Source organism: Mobula birostris, chromosome 31 (genome assembly GCF_030028105.1).
Source record: "Mobula birostris isolate sMobBir1 chromosome 31, sMobBir1.hap1, whole genome shotgun sequence".
Lineage (NCBI taxonomy): Eukaryota > Metazoa > Chordata > Chondrichthyes > Myliobatiformes > Myliobatidae > Mobula > Mobula birostris.
The window spans coordinates 21,997,924-22,017,175 of NC_092400.1; the positions used below are offsets into that span (position 1 = coordinate 21,997,924).

At 41.8% G+C, this 19,252-nt stretch overlaps 1 protein-coding gene across 1 annotated transcript in view; it reads left to right on the forward strand.

The window, feature by feature from the left end:
• Positions 1–19,252, forward strand: part of LOC140190819 (cytosolic arginine sensor for mTORC1 subunit 2-like) — a 70,004-nt gene that overhangs the window by 36,974 nt on the left and 13,778 nt on the right. Inside the window, exons 3-6 of the mRNA XM_072247686.1 lie at positions 11,347–11,540; positions 12,825–12,957; positions 16,226–16,349; positions 16,731–16,838. Coding sequence (XP_072103787.1) covers positions 11,347–11,540; positions 12,825–12,957; positions 16,226–16,349; positions 16,731–16,838 — 559 coding nt within the window. The remainder of the gene's footprint in view (positions 1–11,346; positions 11,541–12,824; positions 12,958–16,225; positions 16,350–16,730; positions 16,839–19,252) is intronic.

Below are 19,252 nucleotides of genomic sequence, written 5' to 3' on the forward strand. Positions count from 1 at the left end.
AAAAGAAAATTCCAGCTGCTGCGTGGCAACGAAGGCTATGTGCGCGTGAGCATTCCCGGTTTGGAGGTTTTGGTAGTCTGCAAGGAATAGTTAGACAGACTAGTGCAATTTTACAGGTGCAAGGACAGGAATGTTGGAAATGTTCAGCAGGCTAGGATATATCTGGGGAGAGAAACCGAGCTAACATTTTGAGTTAATAACCGACCATTTTATTATTGAATTTATTTATTTTTTTCTAAAGGTGCAGAAGCAGCATGCACCTCTCCTCGTTCCACAATATAATCTGGGTTTCTATACTGCACTCTGTACTGTGAGTGTGACCCTGGTCCACTTCATGAAAAACAACACTATTGTGCCCACAAAGTGGCTCGTCTGAACCTGCACCAGAGCTTGCTGCTCCTGAGTCAGAGGCTGAAACCTCCATCATTGCAGTCTGTGGTCCCTCAGGAGAGGTGGGTAACAAGCATGTTAGACTGATGAGCATCTTTGTTTTAAACACAAGTGATTCTACAGACACAGACACCTGAAGAAACTCAGCAGGTCAAGCAGCATCTATGGTGATGAATTAACAGTCAACCCTTCTGGTTTTCCTTCCTCCTCCCTTTCCAGTCCTGATGAAAGGTCGCCGCCTGAAATGGCAACTGTTTCGAGGGTTCATCGTACATTGATTATCTAAGTATATAGAATACAACTTGGAGACTTATCCTCCTGCAGGCAGTCAAGAACAAAGAAACAGCATGGCACCCTCTACATAGATGCTGCCTGACCTGCTGAGTACCTTCTGCGTTTTGTGGGCATCTCTTTTAGCCTGCTTGCATCTGAAGTAACTGGGTGGGTGCTAGTTTCCCAAATGTTGCACTGCTTTGTATCAAATCCCAGTGTTGGCTTGGAGTCGCCGTTCCCTTCTCCAGGTCTGGAAGCTCTTAGTTTGAGCCTCACTGCACAGAATTGAGCAACTCCGCTAATACTGGCTCTGTAATAAAGAGTAGTGTCAGGTCTGTCTGGGTGAAAGAAAATGCAGACCTGATCATGGACAATCAACCTCCAGCACTTTAAACATTTACCCATGGTTGAGTCCTGTCATCCTCCAGTTAGGTAACCAGCTTTGATCAAGGGAAGCGATGTTAAAGGCTCAGTTTTTCCAGTTGAGATTTCAGCTGAGACAGTGTAAACATGAACCCTGTACACTTTGTGTAGCTCGCTCTGTTTGCTCTGTTGAAGAGGATCAAGTCAGTCAGTATTTATAAAGGTGGATACATTCGCTTTATTTGTCACAGGTGTATCAAAACATAGAGTGAAATGTGTTGTTTCCATCACATCAAGTCGCAGGCTTCCCAGCACAATCCTTGCTAAGTGTTGCCTTGTTTCTGACACCCAACATGGTATGCCCACAATTTGTTAATCTTAACTCTAACTGTATGCCTTTGGTATGTGGGGGAAACTGGAGCACCCGGAGGAAACTTGTGTGGTCGGGGGGGTGGGGAGGGGTGGTGAATGTGCAAACTCATTACAGATAGTGTCAGGAACTGAATCCCGATCTGACTGCTGGCTCTGGAAACTGCTGTGCTAATCACTACAAACAACAGGAATTCTGCAGATGCTGGAAATTCAAGCAACATACATCAAAGTTGCTGGTGAACGCAGCAGGCCAGGCAGCATCTGTAGGGAGAGGTGCAATCGACGTTTCAGGCCGAGACCCTTCGTCAGGACTAACTGAAGGAAGAGTGAGTAAGAGATTTACTAATCACTAAGCTACCCTGCTGCCCCATCTCTTTTTTTAAAAACAAAAATTCAACCAGATCAGATTTATTATCGTGGATGCTTTCAGGGTACCATGTGGCTCTAATCATAGCTGCATTGTAGGTAATATTTCATTTTGTGTTTGCCCCAAGGATCTAAGCGATTAGTTGCTCTATGTGCCAGAAACTTGAATTGCATGAAGTTGGAATTGTATGTCACTCCATGTAGCCTCACAAACCACTCTAAATATCATTGAAATGTTCTCCCAGCTAGTGGATTCATTTTCAGGGACTCTTCGTCTCATGTTCTCGTTATTTATTTATATTTGTATTTGCACAGTTTGCTGTCTTCTGTCTGCATTCTGGTTGAACTCCTTAGTTGGGCGGACTTTCATTAATCCTTATTAGTTACGATTCTATGGATTTAGATTAGATTATGAGGCCACGCAGTCCTCTTTTATTGTCATTCAGTAATGCATTTATTGAGTATGCCCACAAGAAAATGAATCTCAGGGTTGTATATGGTGACATGTATGTACTTTGATAATAAAATCTACTTTAGACTTTGAACTCCTGGTAATCCCTGGCCCATGGTTATTCAAACTGGAGGAGGAACATTCAGGATACCAGTCATCGCCTTGAGTCCCTTTGCTGAGAGCACACAGAAGCCCAACATTAACAGCAGATTGAATACTCAGTCTTCTGATGTTTATCTCAATATACTGGGAGAAGCTCAAGTTATTCACTAAAAAACTCTTTTTTTAAAAAAAAATTGACCGTTAGCTGGTATAAATAACCCTTTCCTCTGAATTTCTGAGACTTGCATTTTTACATGTTAGCAGCAATCTTGGCTCTCTCAATTCTGGATTCAGCCCAAAACACCTTTCAGAAATATTAATACGCAGATTGGGTTTCGGTCCAGTGATGATCATCAGCTCCTTAAAAAGCTGAGAAACTCAACTTTCCCATCAAAACACTTGCATGTGATAATGGTCATTGTCCAATGATGATGGAGGGGACTAGCACAGGATAAAGAGGACCACAACCTTGTCATTGGGTTTGGAAGCTTGTGTGCCTCAATAACATAGAGACCTAGGCTGGCTGGAGTCAGGGCTTTGTGCTTTGGCTCTTGGTAAGGTTACTCATGCCAAACAGATCAAAAGGTAGAGGCCAGACTAAGAGTGGTCCACCAGTCTTCCAGATTTGGGGGTTCAGCTCAGGGCTAACAACCCTGAATGGTTTTTTAAAAAATTGTTATGGGAACAGCAATGAGGAATCCTTCTAAACAGACAGAGGTGCCAGCAGTGTAGTGGGTAGTAATGAAGTTTAATGTGGAAAGTGTGATACTGAAGTTGGTTGTGTATTGAAGGACATGCAGAGTCATCCAGTGTGTTTTATGATGTGTGTTACAACTTGATGGGAGACATGATCCATCGAGTTGTACAGAGATGAACTTCATCACAGTGTTTATTTGCCTGTTTAAGTTCTTGCATACACAAGGCAGGTGGTCCAAAGACGAGAAAGATTTTTAAATTGTCATGAAGCATGCAGTAAGGAAAACATGAGCACTGCTAATTGTAAATAGTCCTGTGCCCTGTTGGAAAAGGGCATTCCATGGATAGCCGAGGGATAAGAGAAACAAACACAAATAAGGCACATTTGAAGTCTTTGCATGGGACCTGAAAACTTTTGTAGCAGGCCGGTGGTGTAGTGGCATTTGCACTGGTTGGACTTCGAGGTGAGTGGTTCCCAGTTTTGAATATGGCTGGCTCCTTGCATGCTTTCCATTCGTGCTGAGTTGAATGTTGAGCTCGCAACTCTGCCTTGCCAAAAAAAACAGACAAGTGCTAAATGTTGCCACCCGATGCACCTCAAGACATGGGGAGGAACACATCATGAAATCTTTGTAGCTACAATTCAAGCAGTTGGGTTGAAGAGCAGTTGACAATAATATGGATGCTGGAACCTTGGAGTTTGGCAAAGAAATTCTACATAGCATGAATTTACAACGATAACGAGTGCAAAGTCCGCTGTCGGAGGATTGTGGCCTGATGTCGTGAACTGATAGTTTAGTGTGTCCTTGCTAAGATAAATAATAACAATGTCTGGGCTCATTTGGCTCCATGTCATGGATTATCTGCATAGCACAGCAAATCTTGGTTATCACCTCATTGTAAATCTTTCTCATTGTAAATGTAAAATCTTTATGATGGGAATGTAAATTAGAGGATTATCTACTTAAGGGCTATAAACTACGAAATAAATTGAATTGTTGATAGAGACAATGTTATCATTTTTAATGGCTCAGTTTGGTGTGGAAATTTGCTCCATGGCCCTTTTTCTAAAACAATTCTTTTCAGGCATGGATTTTTTTGCCGTAGACATAGAGCACTGAACTGGGCCTTGTGACCCACCTCTTCCAGGTGGATCAGCAGTTATCACCTGCATTTATGCTGTAATCTAAGTTTTCAGATGTATTCTTAGAGTACCATAGATTCTGGTTGGTTGGGATATATTGGGACCAGTACACTTTGGCCCAATTAAGAGGCTGCTCTAATTAGCTGAAGGTCTTTTCTCAACCTTGGAACATATGGACAGCAAAGAGGCAAACATCAAGATGTTCTTTATTGACTACAGCTCCGTATTCATGCCATCATCCCCTCAAAATTCATCAATGAGCTCCAAGACCTTGCCCTCAATATCTCCTTGTACAATTAGATCCTCACTTGCAGGCCCCAGTCAGTTCAGATTGGCAACAACATCACCATGATCTTCATTAGTACAGGTGCACCACAAGGCTGTGTGCTTAGCCCCCCGCTCTACTCGCTTTACACTTATGACTGTGTGGCTAAGAAAACTCCAATGTCATATTCAAGTTTGCTGATGACACCACTGCTGTGTTGCGAATTAAAGGTGGTGATGAATCAGCATACCGGAGGGAGATTGAAAACCTGGCTGAGTGTTGCCAGAACGACAGCTTCTTAATGTCAGCAAGACCAAGGAGCTGATTATTGACTTCAGGAGAAGGAAACCTGAGGTCCATGAGCCAGTCGTCGTTGGAGGATCAGAGGTGGAGATGGTTAGCAACTTTTAAGGCATCCGTTAGTCTTCACTTTCCAGGGCAAGGTTGTATGGAAGACTGGTAGTTGCCTATGCTACAAGTCTCCCCTCTCCATGACACTGATGTTGTCCAAGGGAAGGGCATTAGGACCCATGCAGCTTGGCACCGGTGTCGTCGCAGAGCACTGTGTGGTTAAATGCCTTGCTCAAGGACACAACACGCTGCCTCGGCTGGGGCTCGAACTCACGACCTTCAGGTCACTAGTCGAACACCTTAACCACTTGGCCACGTCCACACACATAGCAACTTTAAATTCCTCAATATTATTATTTTGGAGGACCTGTCCTGGGCCCAGCACATAAGTGCCATTACAAAAAAAGCACAGCAGTGACTCTACTTCCTTAGGAGTTTGCAAAGATTCGGTATGACACCTAAAACTTTTATAGTTGTGTAGAGGAGAGTGTATTCACTGGCTGCATCACAATCTGGTATGGAAACACAAATGCTGTTGAACAGACAGTCCTTTTATTAAAAAAAAGTGTATACAGCCCAGTCCACCGCGGGTAAAGCCCTCCCCACCACAAGCTATTGCAGGAAAAGCTTCCATCATCAGGGACTGCACCCACCCAGGACTTGCTCTCTCCTCACTGCTGTCATCAGGAAGGAGGTACATGAGCCTCATGACTCACACCACCAGGTTCAGAAACAGTTATTACCGCTCAACCATCAGGCTCTTGAACCAGAGGGGATAACTTTACTCAATTTCACTTGCCCCATCACTGAAATGTTCCTACAACCAATGGACTCGCTTTCAAGGACTCTTCGTCTCAGGTTCTCGATACTTATTGCTTATTTATTTTTTATTTATTTGCACATTTTGTTACCTTTTTGTACACTGGTGGAACATCCAAGTTAGCGTGATCTCTCATTGATTCTATCTTGGTTATTATTCTATGAATTTATTGAGTATGCCCATAAGAAAATGAATCTCAAGGTTATATATGTTGACATATATGTACTTTGGTAATACATTTACTTTGAACTTACGTGGACATAGTTTAAAACAGGTCGACTACAATTTAAATGAGTAACAAATTATGTATTTAAATAAAATGCAGAACGAGTTTAACACAGCCAATGTCTCGGCCTGAAATGTCAACTGTACCTCTTCCTAGAGGTGCTGCCTGGCCTGCTGCGTTCACCAACAACTTTGATGTGTGTTGCTTGAATTTCCAGCATCTGCGGAATTCCTCTTGTTTACTATAAAACTATTAGTTCTCGATAGTTATCGATGGAATAATTGATCCAGTGTATGCTGCTGTTCTTTTTTAAATGAACAAAGTCATTGCAGGCACTGGGGGCAGATAATGGATTTACTTCATGCAGGAAGGTATGTCAAAAGTCACTGCTTTTTAATTTGGTGTTGGTCTGCCCAAATGAACAACGTAACGCAAGTGCACACAACTGACGCTGGTTAGCAATTGTTGAATCCTCCAAATCTTCATTTTCATTGTACTGTTCAAGATGATCTTCGATATCTTCAAATTTATTTGTTGTCCCTAACTTGAAGTAGTGAAATTGTTTCATTTTGTCTGTTTCTTGAACCTCCAAGGCTGAATGCTTGAAACTGAGTTGAGTAAAGCGGTCCTGAATGATCTTGCTGCTTATTTCTTGCTTACTGTCGCTGACAAAGATAGCTGTTTTTTTTTTTTTTTTGAATACAAGTGCACGGAACTGATGCTATTTTTAAAAAAAACTGTTTGCTTTAAACACAGTGTAGTGTCTAATGGCTACACAAGTCACATGACTGACACTAGTTAGAAACTGTTCAGCACCAGTTTCCTGGCCCAGTTAAGTGGCATAGTGTCCCAAATAGACAAAGGAAATCCCAGCTATTTTCTTGATTAAGTTTTTGTTCTTTAAGAGTTGTCCAAAATAAGCGGCTGCCCCAATGAACCGATGGCCCAATTAGCCAGAATCCACCATATTATTTTAATTATTGTAATTAAAATCAAGGCCTGCTGTTGAAACAATTTTGTCCCCACTTTTGCCAAATATTTTGATACCTATAATGATATGTATTAACACATGAAAAATGCATAAACTTGTTTGACCCAATTCAAATTATTGGGTAAATTGTTTTTTTCAGTTTTTGAATTGAGCTATTGTTTGGATGTCATTTAGCAGTTTTACCAGTCAGCTGGGAATGCAAGCACAGAGGATTAGCTCACTATTACTTGTGTTGTTAAATATTTGTTTGTCTCTCTAGTCCCCTCCTCTGCCAGCCTGCCCCCATCACGGGACAATTTGCAACGACTAATTAACGTACGAACCGGTAGGTCTTTGGGAGGAAACCGGAGCACCCGGAGGAAACCCATGTGGTCACGGGGAGAATGTAGAAAACTCCTTACAGGCAGCGGCGGGAATTGAACCCGGGTCGCTGGTCCTGTAAAGCGTTGTGCTAACCACTGTGCTACCGTGTCACCCTAAACATATGCAATGCCCACACTGAAGATATTTTGAAACGAGGGAGAGTTACTGAGATGATTTTGAGATTTTTCTACTTTTGCACTGCAGAAATGTTGCAATTCAAAATGTTGATCTCCCCTTGTGGTTTATACGGGTCTTTAGTTTCTGCTGGAGATGATTCCAGTCATGCAGATGAGTAGGAGTTGAACTTCCTTTTGTATTTAGTCATTAATCATCTGAAGATTTTTTTTACTGTGTGGCAAAGCATGACTAATTACTTGGGTTCAAAAGGTTGGGTTAAAACAAATGACAGAATTTTTTTTTTTGTTCCAGGCGGGCTGATAATACACAGGGCAGACTCTGTGTGGGGTGGCTCTTTATAGAACTGCTGTTCATAGCTCTAGTGAGCCCAGTTGAGTCTTGACCTGTGGTGTTGTCTGTGAACAACGCATTCTCAGTTTAACTGTATACGTTTCCCCGAGTGCTTCAATTTCCGTCCATCTACTGCAGATGCGCAGGTTAATCAGCTACGATAAATTTACCTCTCCTTTGTGCGGGTGAGTGGTAGAAATGAGGCGGTGGGGTTTAAAGGGTAGTGAGAGTTGATGGGAGTGTGTGGAGATCGGTGTAAATGGATGCTTAATGGTCAGGGTGGACTTGAAGGGTCAAAGAGCCCCTCTAGCACTATATGATTCTAAAATTCAAAGTGCATTTATTATCTACGTATGTATGCAGTATTCATCTTCCTACAGACTGTCATGAAACAAAGAAACGCCATGGAACCCATTCACAGAGAAACATCAAACCCCCAACACGCAAAGAGCAGATCGTGCAGATAGCATAAAAGGCGCAGCTCATAAAACGTCAAACCACAAGTCATCGAGACAGGTCCAGGAGCGTTCAGTTCAATCCAGCCCCCGTGTTGTTCGTTGACTTCAGGCCCCTGAGCCAGTCCGCCCTGGTCAAAACTACATAAAATAGCAACAAAAAAGGAGCGGTCAGAAACTCATCATAACATGCACTACAGTGTCTGATCCACACACCACGATGATTCAATCTTGCCCAAGACCCAATGTGTTGGCCTTTACATTAAATAAGCAATTGCTTGTCAAGTCACTTTTTATTGTCATTTCAACCATAACTGCTGGTACAGTACACAGTAAAAATGAGACAACGTTTTCCAGGACCATGGTGCTACATGAAACAATACAAAAACTACACTGAACTACCTAAGAAAAAAAAACTACACTAGACTACAGACCTACCCAGGACTGCATAAAGTGCACAAAACAGTGCAGGCACTACAATAAATAATAAACAAGACAATAGGCACAGTAGAGGGCAGTAGGTTGGTGTCAGTCCAGGCTCTGGGTATTGAGGAGTCTGATGGCTTGGGGGAAGAAACTGTTACATAGTCTGTTCATGAGAGCCTGAATGCTTCGGTGCCTTTTTCCAGATGGCAGGAGGGAGAAGAGTTTATATGAGGGGTGCGTGGGGTCCTTTATAATGCTGTTTGCTTTGCGGTGTAGATGTCTGTGATGGCGGGAAGAGAGACCCTGATGATCTTCTCAGCTGACCTCACTATCCGCTACAGGGTCTTTCGATCGGAGATGGTACAATTTCCAAACCAGGCCATGATACAGCTGCTCAGGATGCTCTCAATACAACCTCTGTAGAATGTGGTGAGGATAGGGGGTGGGAGATAGATTTTTCTCAGCCTTCGCAGAAAGTAGAGACGCTGCTGGGCTTTCTTTGCTATGGAGCTGGTGTTGAGGGACCAGGTGAGATTCTCCGCCAGGGGAACATCAAGAAATTTGGTGCTCTTAATGATTTCTACAGAGGAGTCGTCGAAGTTCAGCGGAGAGTGGTCGCTCTGTACTCTCCTGAAGTCAACAACCATCTCTTTTGTTTTGTTCACACTCAGAGACAGGTTGTTGGCTCTGCACCAGTCTGTTAGCCGCTGCACCTCCTCTCTGTATGCTGACTCATCGTTCTTGCTGATGAGACCCACCACGGTCGTGTCATCGGCGAACTTGATGATGTGGTTTAAGATTGAATGTAAAAGCAGTACTGAATAATAATGAAATATAGTGTTTGTGATATGTTTTTTTTAAAACAGGTTCCTTTTAGTGAACCCTGAGGCAACTATGCTCAATACTTCCTTGCTTTCTCTCATCGGTAGTGGCAACTTGATTTCCAAAGCTGGCTCCTGATAGGTTAAGCCCTCTAGCGCATAGAACCCACTTCCAACAATGGTTTGGCAACCAGCTGTGAGACACATCTGGGTACATCAGCTGCAAACTGTCACAAATAGAACACTGCCTGTGATGTGGTGGAAAAATATTCAAATTATTAAACATTCATTGGTCCTTTTGATATCAAATCTTAAAAAGAATCAAATTATAAAGCAGTGCTTGAGACACTAGAATTTGATATTTTTTTTGGAATACAATTTGGTTGAATTGCGGATTTTTGAAAAAAAGGGTTTCATGAAACTTGGCTGTTCCTGACCACTTGAATTCGAAGGGTCACAAAAGGCTGGTCTGACTAGATTCACTGGGCAGACATCCCACTAACAGTGCTGGGAAATTGAAGGGAGTTCACTCTCTGTTGCTGGACGCTGAATGCAATGCTGGAACATAGTTACAGAGTGGTTGGGTCTTTGCTACTTTTGGGATTCTTGCTATTATGCGTGTGGCCTACTGAAATAATGGTCAGGCCTACAGAAATAATTTGGTATAACAACCTGGCTGTCTCTGCAGTATGATTGCAACAGCGCAGCACAGGAATGTCTTTTACAGCACCCGTAAATATCTACAGATGTATCCTGGAGAGCATATCTGGCTGCATCACCATCTGATTTGGGGGAGGAGGCACTGCACGGGATCAAAGTAAGCTGCAGAAAGTTGTAAACTCAGTCGGTTCCATCATAGGCACTCCCTGGGTGCACCTGGATAACTGACTGGAGTGGAGCACCAACACAGAGGCCGTGTGCAAGAAGGGCCAGAGTCGCCTCTACTTCCTGAGGGACTGAGATCCTTTGGCATGTGCAGGCCTCTCCTTCACATGTTCTACCTGTCTGTTGTCGCTAGTACAGTCTTTTGGTGGGGCGGCGGGGCATTGGCATCAACAAACTCATTAGAAAGGCTGGCTCTGTTGTAGGAGTCAAACTGGACGCAATGGATGCAGTTGTAGAACAAAGGACCCTACGGAAAATCCTGGCAATTCTGGACAATGTTTCTCACTCTCTGCGTGCTACCTTGGCTGAACAGAGGAGCACATTTAGTTATAGACTAAGATAGCTGTGCTGCTTCAAAGAGAGCTATATGAGGTCATTCTTTCCCTCGCCCAAAAGGCTCTGTAATGAGTGAACCTATAGCTGGAGAAGTCATGACTCCCTCCTGTTAGACTGTTTGAGATAACTTACTTTTTATTCTTTTTCATCTCTTCTAATATTTGTAAATCTGTGCACTTGTAATGCTATTGTGACATTAATTTCCTTTGGGATCAATAAAGTATCTATCTATCTATACCAAACTACAGATGCTGGAAATCCAAGCAATACACACAAAACGTTGGATAAACTCAGCAGGCCAGGCAGCATCTGTGGAAGAAAGTGCGGTCGACGTTTCGGACGAGAGCCTCTGGCAGGACTCGAGGCAAAAAAGGACGAGGAATAGATTTAAAAGCTGGGGGGGTGGGGAGAGAGAAACACACTTTGATGGGTGAAACTGGGAGGGGCCTCCCCGATTCAACCGCACCAGAAAAAGATCTTGTCCATTGTATTTCTACCTTGACTGCACTTTCTACTCAACAGTAACAGATAGATAGATATACTTTATTGATCCCGAGGGAAATAGGGTTTCGTTACATCCGCACCAACCAAGAATAGAGCATAAATATAGCAATACAAAAACCACAAACAATCAAACAACACAAACAAACTGCTCTGGATTCTGTTTTGCTTTCCTTTTGTTCTACCTCTGTTTAGAGTGGTTTGTGCGGATGGAATGTGCAAGCAAAAGCTTTTCACTGTATCTCTGTGTGATTAAAAAAACCAATTACTTTTGTTTTCAGAGTTGCCGCAAACAGACTTCCTGCAAGTAGGAGAAGCCACCTGGCTGGCACTGAATGTCGTGTCCAATGGTCATTCTTCAACCAGCTCCCAGACGGTTGGCGTGACGAAGATAGCGAAATCCGTGATTGCTCCACTAGCCCAACATAACGTTTCGGTGTTTATGTTGTCGACCTACCAGACAGACTTCATAATGGTGAGCAAGCCTTCTAACTCTCTCCCTGCCTCGGCTATTCTTGCGTAGCATCCTGTAGGAAGTAGCACTGATTATTATTGAATTTGCATTTGGCGAACTTCCTTTTGGTGATAAAGAAAAGCCCAATTATACAACGGCACTGCAGAGCCTCGTGTGCAGCATTGTGGTGATATGTTGAACAACAGGCCCTGCAGTTTGTTGCTATTTAGTTTAAGACAGTTCTACGTAACTTATCTCCTTTGAAGTTGTATCATGGTGTATGTCCTGTGTTTAGTTCCTGTCACCATGACCCAAGGGAAACGTAAGTGTGATTCTATTCAAGTGGTGGGTTATGAAGAAGACCTTCCAAAACTGAGGCTGTTTAGGCCAAGAAAGCAACCAAACTGAGAACAGAGTGTTTACATTGCAATATAACGCTTCAGTGGGATGGAAGTTTGTCCAGAATTCTAATTTAGAGCCTGCTGGGAAACTGGAATGAGGAGATTTTTGTACAATTCTCCTTGTATATTTAAAAAAAAAAGGCAACCCCCCCCCCATCAAAGTGAAACAGTAAAATGTGGGCGAGCACCGATATTTCTCAAAACAAGCACTGAATTTTTGATGATCTGCTATATTTTGTAATATTGAAAGCTGGCATATCACAAATATTTTTCCAATCGCATTAATTTATATCCGTTCATTACTATTTATGCTTGGGCATTAGTCTTTGACATCTCAGTGCCAAGCAGTTTTGCCTGCATTACTTTGGCCCCCGTACAAACGCTGTCATAATGTTAGTAAATTCAAATGTTAGATGGACATAAGTTTGTTCCTACTGGTGGCAGAACTAGTTTGCACTCTCATTCTGTCCCTGATTTTATCAGTATTTTATGTTTTTATGCCATTCAGTATAATACTGTTGAAGATGTAGTGACTATATTGAATGATTTTGTTTATTTTCTGACTTGTGGACAAAAATCAACTTATGGACATATCTTTTTTTTAAGAAAAGGAACATGTTCATAGCCCAGGAATGGCCTGTATAGGTTTGGGAAGAATATTCACAGGGTGAGGAATTGGGTCCACTTTGCATTGAACCAAAACTTTAAGCTTATTTGATTGCATTAATCATTATCTTTAAGGAGTAAAACAGATAACTTCTTGTCAATCACTGGAAAAAAACTGAGTAGTATTGGCTAAGGCCTAAAATGTGGATTTGAGTGAATATATTCCACAAAAGACAGTGTCTACTGTGTAATGGCACTGAGGTTTTCTATTTAATGTTCTCTACTTTGTGTGCCCCAGGTAAGGGAGAGTGATTTACCAGCAGTCATTTGCACTCTGTCGGAAGAATTCAGTATTTACAAGGAGGAAAATGGTGAATCAGTCCCAGTCGACGGCAGCTGTGTCACAAATGGCTTTGTAAAGCCCAAACATGGTAAATTAATATTGCCAGATTTAGTTCTTCATAAATATTGAATGAACCACAGAGTTAACATAGAAATGCAATTACTGAAGCTTGTTGATTAGATGTTAACTGAAATAAAGGAAGAATGTGACAAAATACAGGAAAACATTAATAAATTTGTAGAATGGGCTTGTTTTAAGAAAAAAGTGAGTGTTAGTATAACCAAATATAAGAGTACAGCTTGACTGGACAATTGAAGGTGTACCATATTGATTGAATAACTGGATGAATGCAGCCAAGGGGAAGAAGATCTGGATGTGCATGGTCATACGTGACTGATGACTTTTTTAAAAAAGCATAACAACCACTTGTGTTCAATGCTTTTGGTCTATGATTGTAAAATAGAGAAGTGTTATGGAAACTATTTGAACTTGTGTTCAACTTTAGTAGACTCCACTAGGCATACTTATATACAGTTCTGATTTCTGTATTTAAAAAAAGATTTGAACGAAAGGTACAAAACAGTAGTTTGAAAGAATAACCTGAGGCGACGATTGTTACCAAGGAGATTTAAATAGGTTGGCGTCTTTCCTATAGAGATTATTGAAAGTTAATGCAAAGTATTTTAAATAATGTGAGGTTTTGATGGACTGTCGTGGGGGCTATATTTCCACTTCTAAACGTGACAAAGTCTGCAGATGCTGGGAATCCAAAGTAACACACATAAAATGCTGGAGGAACTCAGCAGGTCAGGCAGCATCTATGGAAATGAATAAACAGTCAACGTTCTGGGTCAAGATTCTCCTGCACGGAGAACGAAGGGGGGAGATGCCAGAATAAAAAAGGTACGGGAAGGGGAAGGAAGCTGGCTGGCTGGTGATAGGTGAAATGGGAGGGTGGGAAAGGTCAAAGGCTGGAGGAGAAGGAATCTGATAGGAGTGGAGAGTGGACCATGGCAGAAAGAGGAAAGGACCAAGTTGTTCCTGAGTCCAAACTGAGAGATCTTAAGTATATATGCCAGCCACTACCAAATCAGATGCTGATGACGTAAAGATGGGCAGAGAAATAAATTGTGAAATGATTTCATTCTTGAGTTACTCTTTAAAACAAATGTAGTGAACAACATATGGCTCAGAATGTTGGATAATATCTAGTAACATGAGGAAACGAATTGTAGCAACAGAGGTGTGGGTTTTGAGGAGGATGGAAAGAATATCATGGACGAAAGGAATATCTAACGAGGATGTCATGAACAGAGCAAACACAAAAAGAGAAATAATGTATGAGATCATGAAAAGGCAATGTAACTTCATTGGACATGTGATTAGGAAAGAGGAGTTAGAATGCACAGTAATTTTGGGAAAGGTTGAAGGGAAAAAAGCAAGAGGAAGGCAAAGACAAATGATGATGGAAACAGCAGCCAGAGAACTGGAAATGAATACCAATGAATTGATCCAGTTGACCCGAAACAGGAGTGTGTGGGCCATGGCAGTCAAAGCTCAGTCTGGGCACGGCACCTGATGATGATGATGAGTGAACAACACACACAGAATGCTGGAGGAACTCAGCAGGCTGGGCAGCATTTATGGAAAAAGAGTATAATCAATGTTTTGGGCCAAGGCCCTTTATCAAGGCTGGAGAAAAAAAGATGAGGAGTCAGGCTTAGCAGGTGGGGGGAAGGGAGGAAGAAGCACAAGGTGATGGGTGGAGGTGGGGAGGGGTGAAGAAAAGAGCTGGGGAGTTGATTGGTGAAAGAGATGCAGGGCTGGAGAGGGGGATCCTTCCTCCCCTCACCCCACCTTCTAACTCTGACTCTAATGCTGCCTGGCCTGCTGAGTTCCTCCAGCATTTTGTGTGTGTGTGTGTTGCTTGGATTTCCAGCATCTGCAGATTTTCTCTTGTTAGAGATGTAATGAATATTTTTTTTTCTCTCTCGGATGTTCTGAGTTTTATAAGTCTTTGGTGCTCTTCCTCAAAGGGCAGAGGAAACAGAGCCCTGTAATATTTTTAAGACAAAGTTAGGTATTTGAGGAGGAAGACGGTCAAAGGTCACTGGAGGTACATGAAGAAAGAGAAGCTGAAGTTGTAGATAGAACAGTCTTACTAAGTCGAATGTGTGTGAGGAGCTGCACGTCCTCTTCCTATCTTGTACAATGGAATGCATGTGCTAGAGAGCTGGGGAGACCCAATTGTACCAAAAGAATGATAAACTGTGGACTGTGTTCCTGCAGGGAATGGTCAAGGCAAGTAGCCAGGCAGAACTTGATGTAGGCCTGAATTGGACAAAATTTGAAAGGGTATAGTGATGGCTTTAAGTGTAAAGGCTAAGGCAATGCTTGTGTGGCGTGAAAATTAGATATGGATCACTTGACCATAAGACCCTCTTCTGAAATCCGGACTCAAACGTTATCTGAAACCGCAGTACTTGTTAAAATAAATAACTGTCATAATAGGGATTGCGAAGGTAGTCACAGGTAATTTATTTATCCCGTCTGCAATGTATAAAATTACTGTACAAGTTCTTAATCAGGTGTAAGCAGATCAATCATTTGTGATAAATTAGTTATAATTTTTTATTTTTAATTAGAATTAATCCCACTTTGGCCACTGTTCTGACTGACGTGCACAAGAGCTCCTGTTGTCCTTGGCAATGTTGTCTAGAGCACTTTCTGCGTAACTAGATCAGTGTAAATTGATGATGTTCCAGCCCTTTCTGTGTCTTGTGATGGGCACCACAAGAACTACTTCAAAACATTCTTTTTTTTTTCAACGTTATTTGAATAAAATGTAAAGATTTTGTGGTTTACATGGGTAATTCTGGACTCTCTCTTTAGGACTATGCAATTTTATGACTAATTATATAATTACAAGTATTGAATGGTGCTCTGTACACTTGATACTTTGAACCAAAAGGGCCCATGCCAGGCACAGCTATCAGCGACAGCTTCGTTTAATTTCTGGAGCTGTTTGTACTTGAGCACAAAGGATTTTTGTTTCATACAATTGGACTCTATTCTAAACTTAGTTTATTCCCACAGGAATATCTACAATGCATTTTGAATTAAAAGGTCATTGAAATTTGGACACTGAAGCTTGTTAGAGAAGAAACAATAATTTTGCTTTTAAAACCAATTTTAAAGTGAGGGTCCAAATCCAAAAGCATTAACTCCCAATGCTCCTAAAGAGAATGAGGAAACTAATGCACATAATAGTTGGTGATCCAGGAAGATCAAATATTCTTAGTTTATTCTTGAGCCTCTGCCTAACCAGAACCCTTGCCATATGTTTCCCTTGACAGCTACCAGCCCCACAGTTCACCCAGTGCTAAGTCCCAAGAACCAATTCTGTGTCATGAGTTTGGACCCAGATACTCTTCCTACCATTGCCACTATTCTCATGGATGTCATGTTTTATTCTGCAAGGTACAAATCTCTTTGATATATGGTATTTAATAATTGTTTCCTGCAATGTCTGACGTGGAAGTTCCCTATTTTCTTTGCAGCTTTACTTATCAAGCAGTTTAATGGTGTGAGTGACTGTCCCTGCTGTTATTTTTAAGTTCCTATTTTCTCCTTTTTAATTGAAAACTCTTTTATTAAGTCAATATTGCTTTTGATTTCACCCCATGTTTTCAAATAATTTGTGAGGAATTCTCAATTAAACCCATATTTCTTTCTTTTCCCTGACGTAAATTATAGGTTCAAGGTGCTGAGTACCTTGTGTTTTTTTTTAAACAGTGCATTGAGCAAATTTGTAATTGTTGCTTTTTAAAGTACAGTCTAAAAGAAGTTCTTTCCTTGCAGTTTGAAAGCTCGATCTGCAGATCAGGATCTTGACTACATCCGTTTCTTTTCTTTCTCTTTGATTGACGGCTACATTTCCATTGTGGTTGACACACAGACACAGAAACGGTGAGTTTACAGAATAGTTGTCAAATTGGAGACTTTTCGAATGTTTTGATGTTATCTATTAAGGGTTTTAGATCAGCTTTGAATGGGGCTTGAAATTACCCTTGAGTTTATGATAATATACAACCTGATGATACTGGTTTCTATTTTTGCTGCCTTATTCGATTCAATTCAAGTTTAATTGTCATTCGCCATGCATGAATACCCATGACTACAGCCAAATGAGACAGCATTGTTCCGGGGCCAAGATGTAAAACACCAAGATGTCACACACAGCACAGAGCACACGGAGTACATGCCAAGATAGCAAGCACGTAGATAATCAGTACAATACAGCCACGCAAAAAAATTAGTCCAGGTCCTGGGTCCATGAATGCTGCAGAAAGCTGCAGTTGATCACAATGCAGCTTGTCTTCTGCCGAGTGAATACTGGGGGCAGCACTGACTCCAGTCTGGATGCCGCGCCATATACCCATGGGATTGTATAACGTAAGGTTTTTCTTTGCTGTATTGTCCCTAAGCCAATTCTTTGAAAGAGATGTCCACTTCAATCAGCTTTCTTTTCACCTTGTTCTTAACTTGCTTTCAATTTTCTTATCCAATTCCTTTTGGAAAGTTGCTGTTGGATCTTCTCCCAACTTCTTTTCAGCCAATGCATACCAGATCATTGTACAAAGGTAAAAGCTGTTTCTCCTCTCCGATTCCTCAGCAGCAATGGCAAATTTGTCCATTAGTATCTCCTGCAACTACCTATCAATTGGCCTTTTTCTCCTCCTCCAAAACTCACACAGGACTCTGTTTAAGTTGAGAGGAAAACAAACTCAGATTCTCAAAACTCTTCACAGCTGTCAACCATCGCCCATTCTTGGATTGGTTCCAACACATCTAGTTCTAATGTCTCTGCATCCTTCCAAGTATAGACGCAGTTCTCCCAATAACCTGTGATCTCAGCTTGCTGGCAACACAACACTGCTTATCGTCAGGCTGTGACTAAACATAGCTGGTTGAGTTGCCCTACATAGCTGACTAGCAACAGTTAGGCTTCTATCGCACCAAAGAAGCCTTGTACTTAGAGCTGACTTTCAAAACGTTTGGGGACTTTAGATGTTTCTGAATACAATACAATGGGAGTATTTACAAGTTTTGAAAAATTAAATAATTGAATTTTCAACATGGTTGATAATTCTTCAAGTATATATATAAAAATATATATGTGTTGGCGCGTGGCCAAGTGGTTAAGGCGTCGGTCTAGTGATCTGAAGGTCACTAGTTCGAGCCTCAGCTGAGGCAGTGTGTTGTGTCCTTGAGCAAGGCACTTAACCACACATTGCTCTGCGATGACACCGGTGCCAAGCTGTATCGGCCCTAGTGCCCTTCCCTTGGACAACATCAGTGATGTGGAGAGGGGAGACTTGCAGCATGGGCAACTGCTGGTCTTCCATACAACCTTGCCCAGGCCTGCCAGCTGGAAACCTTCCAAGGTGCAAATCCATGGTCTCACGAGACTGACGGATGCCTAAAAAAAAATTTAAAAATAAATCAGTTAACCATTTGCAATGGTAAACCCTTAAATGAAACCAAATTAATTAAATGCAAAGGATGACTCCTTTTTCCTTCTAGCAACCCAATAAATTCCATTATTATCAGTGGGTCAGTCTGCCACTAGCAGAACACCACATTGAAATATTTGGTCCCTACTATTGTTTGGTAGGGTTAGGAGGTCTGCCCATGTGACTGAAACTTGCTGGGATTTAACTCGATAGTTTGGCACCATTTAGGATCTCATCAGCAATGTTTCCCAACTGGAATTCCTATGTTCCGGTAGCATAGTGGTTAGTGTGATGCTATTACAGCTCGGGGCATTTCGGAGTTCATTCCGGCACCGTTCTGTAAGGAGTCTGTGTATATCCAGCATCCTTGAATGCATGGGATTTCACTGGTTCTCTGGTTTCCACCCACGGTCCAAGGACCTACCAGGGGAGATTAATTGGTCATTGTAAATTGTCCCGTGATTGGGTTCAGGTTAATCGAGTTTGTCGGGGTTGCTGGGGCGCTGTGGCTCGAGGGGCTGGAAGGGCCTATTCCGCACTGTATCTCAATAGAAAAAAATAATGCAAGCAAATGAGTTTAAAATTTATTTTTAATATGTTGCTTTGGGCTGTTCATCGCTCTCCATTCCTCATACACTCCCATTTTAAGGTGTGAAATACCTTCTGAAGCAGATGACTATTTGAATTATGAATTATTCACAGTGATGGCATCATTCCATGTGAAGAAAAGGGTACAGTAAACCAAGATGTTAACGTTGATATTTTATAGTTGCGGTGACTAATCCAGTAGGGAATTAGCTGCTCACCAAGATCCTCTCTCAACCCAAAAGTTATCTGCATATCGTTGTTTCAAAAAGCTCAGGCAAC